The sequence below is a fragment of the Eschscholzia californica genome, unplaced genomic scaffold (genome assembly GCF_041429995.1).
Source record: "Eschscholzia californica isolate CP2 unplaced genomic scaffold, dmEscCali1.0.p SCAF_5, whole genome shotgun sequence".
NCBI classification, from domain to species: Eukaryota; Viridiplantae; Streptophyta; class Magnoliopsida; order Ranunculales; family Papaveraceae; genus Eschscholzia; species Eschscholzia californica.
This window is the reverse complement of record NW_028238472.1, coordinates 35,263,198-35,267,772: the sequence shown is the minus strand read 5'-3', so window position 1 is coordinate 35,267,772 and position 4,575 is coordinate 35,263,198. Positions and strand designations below refer to the sequence as shown.

Genomic DNA, 4,575 nt, shown 5'->3' with positions numbered 1-4,575 from the left:
TGATAAAAACAACCACAATTACATACACCACAAACAAACCTCTAAAAACCTTCACATGAACATTTTCAACTTAAAAAATTACAAACTGCTACATTAATAACAACATATTGAAAGGGACAAATGAAAACGAACAAAGAAAATATCAGAAAATGCAAACATTACATAATGAGAAACTCAGATGCTAGCAAGTGGCACTCTGAGAGATGAAGGAGAGATAAAAAAGAAACCCTTAGCAGCAGCAACAACAGCCCCACACACCAACTTAAACAATGCAGCCCACTACAGGTAAGTCAAGAGAGTAAGAAAGAGAGAGAGAGATGGAGCAAGCAAGCTAGCCAGCAAGAAAACTCACATGGGTGAAGAATAAAATTAATAGAATTACAAGTTTGACTCTCTCTCTTTCTTTCTTTCTTTACTCTCCCCCACCACCACCACCTTCATCACTTGTCTTCTTCCTTCTTTTTTCCTCTTTCCCTTAATTATTATATTTTTCATCTAGATCGATCCCCATCTTTGCTGTTCTCTCTTTCTTTCTCTCTCTAGGAGGAGACAACTTTTGACATGTCTTTGCTGGATCGATTGTATTTCATGTGACTCTTGACAAGCTGCCCCGCTGCTAGTGCCGACATGAGAGAAAGCTCCCCAGCTAGAACTGAACCAGCAACTATAGTAGCCAAAAGCCTTGCATTTGATCCGGCTGATTCCTTGTTTGCACCCTTCACCCCTAGTAGATTCAAACAAGCTGATTGTGATGCCAATTGGGTCCCCCCACCAACGGTTCCAACCTGATATAAACACATAATGCCATAATCAGAACTCCAAATTCATCTTCCCTCGTATTTCGTAAAGAGAAATTCTAGGAACACGATAAACTAGACAGACTCATGGGTAGAAAATCCTATGTAGCTTGTTCTGATTCGCGGTTCCGATGATTCTGATCCGATCCACTATTCCACGGAACCGTGAATCATGGCAAGCCACATAGAATTTCTGCTGTAAGTATGCCTAGTTTTTCTTGTTCCCTAGCATTACTCTTCGTAAAGATCTGAACTAGATGACCGCTATAACGTACTTTCCCATTTGCTATTTGGGCCCAAACATTTAATAAATAGATTCTTTTAACATTTATAAAGAACAAAATCATCATTACCTACTACCTTCTTCTTCTTCTTCTTCTTCTTTTCCAAAGAAGGGTGGTTGAGTAATGGTGGTACCAAGCTTAGTTTGGTGTTTATTAACAACCAATATATTGTTTTTAGATTAATAATGGCATAGCATGAGGACATAAAACTCAAAAGTAAGGTGTGGGTACTAAGAATATACCTCAATAGAAGGCATAGTGACAGAGACATGAAGATCCTTTCCATCATTAACAGCTTCCATCATGGTGATACAATGAGAGCTCTCAATATTCTGTGCCGGATCTTGACCAGTAGCTATATATATGGCTGAGACTATGTTGCTAGCATGAGCATTAAATCCACCAAGAGCACCAGCAATGGCTGAACCAGTAAGGTTCTTAAGCATATTAAGCTCAACCAGAGCAGGAACTGTGGTCTTCAATACCTTCCTCACCACTTCATCCTTAATAATTGCCTCGCAAACAACCGATTTCCCACGCCCTTCGATCCAATTCACAGCCGCCGGTTTCTTATCTGAACAATAATTCCCTACAAAATTTCAAATCCCACCACAACAAATTAGATATAACAAAAACAAAAATAGATCTTATTAGTATCGAAAAGTGGGTATTTGTAAGACTAACCAGAGATACCGATAACATCCATATCGGAGAAGTCGGTTTGAAGGAAATCTAAGACGTTTTGAACACCTTTAGAAACCATGTTCATACCCATGGCATCTCCTGTACTACAACTGAATCTCATGTACAGGTTTTTCCCTGCAATTGCACATTGGATGCTTTGTAATCTCCCAAATCTACTAGATCTGGATAATAATATTAACAAGAATGAAATAATTAGGTTAAAATCAATAGAACCAGTAAACCCCCAACCCAATTGGATCAAATAATGATGGATAATGATTCAAAAGGAGAAGAAAAAGACAGAAAACCTGTTAAAAACGACAGCCAAAGTGTCGAAATTGGCTGGATCTTCCAAGAAGAATTTGAGCTCAGCTGCCCTTTTAGCAGTTCCAAACCTAACAACAGGTGCCCTAGTCATGGCATCTTTCAATAGAACACTTGAAGCTCCACCGGAAATGTTAATCGCTTTACAACCTCTGTTCGTACTAGCAACCAAACAACCCTCAGTCGTCGCCATAGGAACCATAAACTCTCTTCCATCAAGCAACAATGGACCTGCTATTCCCACAGGTATTTGAACATAACCCACTGGCATCTCACAACATTGCCCTAAAATTGACTCATAATCGAACCCATCTAACGGCAATCCACCCAGAGATCTTCCGGTCATTCTCTGTAAAGCTTCACGGCGGATAGCGGCCGCTCGTTTACAATCCCCAAGTTTTGATTCGAGCGAGTACGATGGAATAGACCCAGAAACCACAGATTTAATAATTTCTTCATCTTCTTCCGATGAAAGAGTGATCAGAGATTCAATCTTTGTTGAGGAAGGAGGAGTAGGGCAATCAAGGGCAGCAGGACAAGGACCTCGTTTTCTATCTTCTTCTTCCATGATGAATTGATCATTTTCATCGTCCCAACCATCGGTAGATGCGCGAGTAGCAAATGATTGAACGAAATCGATGCCGAAGAAACCAAGGAGATAGATGAAAGATGCGATCAGAGATATAATAGCAGCCATCTCCGATAAGGTAACGACATGGAGAGGTGTAGATGAACGGATCTTCTCACGCCATCGGTGGAGGAGGAAGTAAGCGACGGAGAAGAAAAGGGTGAAGAAGACACCATTAGTTAGGTAAAGAGGGAGAGGTAGGGCATCAGATGCTTTTGGGGATGGAGGTGCCTTGATCTGTTGATGAGGGTGGTCGTGTGATGCTTTGATGGTAGTAGTGATGGATGGGCGAGGAGGTTTGGGGTTTCTCCGGCGAACGTCCATGGCTGCTACTCCGGTGGAGAGAGAGCCAGGGAAAATTGCAAAAGTTGTGGGAAGAGAGAAAATGAAGGGGGAGATTTGTTTGGAAGGCACGCACACACTCTTCTCTCTCTCTCTCTTCCTCTTGGATCGGTGAAGAAAGAGAGGAAGGGAGAGATTATAGGGAGGATTTGTGTTTTTATATTTTATAGAAGGACTTTTTTTACATGCGGATGTCATGATAATAATACATAACGTTAGAGAGAGGTCTCCGTCTCTCTACCACCAACCATTTTTTCTTACTTCTCAAATTCAAGCATGGTTACCACGTTATTTACGCGTTCTTTTTTTTATCAAACTAAATTAATCTTTCCACTATTTATTTAGATATAAATTAGTTATATTATTCTTATAAGAATTAGAGTTAGTATTAGTTTTAATCAGGGGCGGGGCTAGGATCCGAACCTAGTCCTGGCTAGCCTGAAAACCACGAGTTATATTAGATATATCAAAATGACCTATTTAGTTATCCGGAACTCCGTTACAAACATCGATACGTCTCAAAAAATTTGATATGTGATAGTAGATCTTAAAAAATTTCAACACATTAAAAAACTTCATCAATTCTAAATTCAAGTAGATGACGAAGTGGTCGTTATTCGATATAGCCACAATGCATTGCTTCACAACCTCACTTCATAATCTAGAATATAGAGAAAGAGGTCTAGATCTCTATTTGTAAACCACATTTTTCAAACATCACAATTATTAAAAAGATAGACCATTTGATTATTAGGCTTAGAATCTAAGAGGTGAAAGTTGTAGAGAGAGATGGATTTCTAAGAAGTGAAATTGTAGAGAGATGATTCAAAAGGTGAGGTTGTAGAGAGGGACGATGAAATTGTACAGAGAGAGGAGATAATGAAAGAGGTGAAGTGACAGAGATCAATTTGTAGAGATGATAGAGAAAATGAGAAATAGATGGAAGGATTCAAACAGAAAATGTATTGAAAAAAGCAGGACAATTGAGAACACTACTCACAGACTCGAACTAGTAACCACATAGGTGGACTAACAAGGGTTGAACCAACTGAGCTACTTAATTTCTCTTTCATAACCTCCTCCTATAAATACAAATACCAAATTCTAACCCTGACTACAGCCAGGTTTAGCCCCCACATAGCTCCGCCCTTGGTTTTAATTTCTTTAGGTTGTTTCGGGTAGAAAAGCAAATTGAGACCACAGACGACTGGACCTAAGGTTTTTTGAGGAGAGAGAGTGTCTGGGCTGACGTCACCTTCCTAAGGTTTTTCCTCTCTCCTTTTGCAAACCCTAGCCGCAACTTCTTCAAGCACCATTACTCAGCCTCCATCACCAGTCAAGGTTTCCTCCTTCATCATTCATAGAACAATTAAAAACCCTTTGATATTCCCATAGGAGTCATAAACTCCAAGATCACGCATCATTAATTGAGATCTCACACGCCAACGGAACAGTGTGTAGTCCCAAGAAGAACAACCGGATTGGTCGGAAGCTGGAACAAGCAGACGCTAATCCA

General features: G+C 40.0%; 1 protein-coding gene across 1 annotated transcript; it reads right to left on the bottom strand.

The window, feature by feature from the left end:
• On the bottom strand, nucleotides 1-3,391 carry LOC147538842 (3-hydroxy-3-methylglutaryl-coenzyme A reductase 1-like). The gene is made up of 4 exons (XM_086644036.1): nucleotides 2,074-3,391; nucleotides 1,766-1,947; nucleotides 1,324-1,670; nucleotides 1-785 (listed from the first exon to the last, which is right to left on the bottom strand). Exons 1-4 carry the CDS (start codon nucleotides 3,255-3,257, stop codon nucleotides 540-542), a joined length of 1,959 nt encoding a protein of 652 aa, XP_086500162.1. The 5' UTR covers nucleotides 3,258-3,391; the 3' UTR covers nucleotides 1-539.
• Nucleotides 3,392-4,575: the final 1,184 nt, after the last annotated feature.

Coding starts and splice junctions, on each gene's coding strand:
- LOC147538842 (XM_086644036.1), bottom strand. CDS start 3,257: ATGACATCCGCATGTAAAAAAAGTCCTTCTATAAAATATAAAAACACA. Junction 1,948..2,073: donor TTGGCTGTCGTTTTTAACAG/GTTTTCTGTCTT, acceptor ATTATTATCCAG/ATCTAGTAGATTTGGGAGAT. Junction 786..1,323: donor TCACTATGCCTTCTATTGAG/GTATATTCTTAG, acceptor TGTTTATATCAG/GTTGGAACCGTTGGTGGGGG.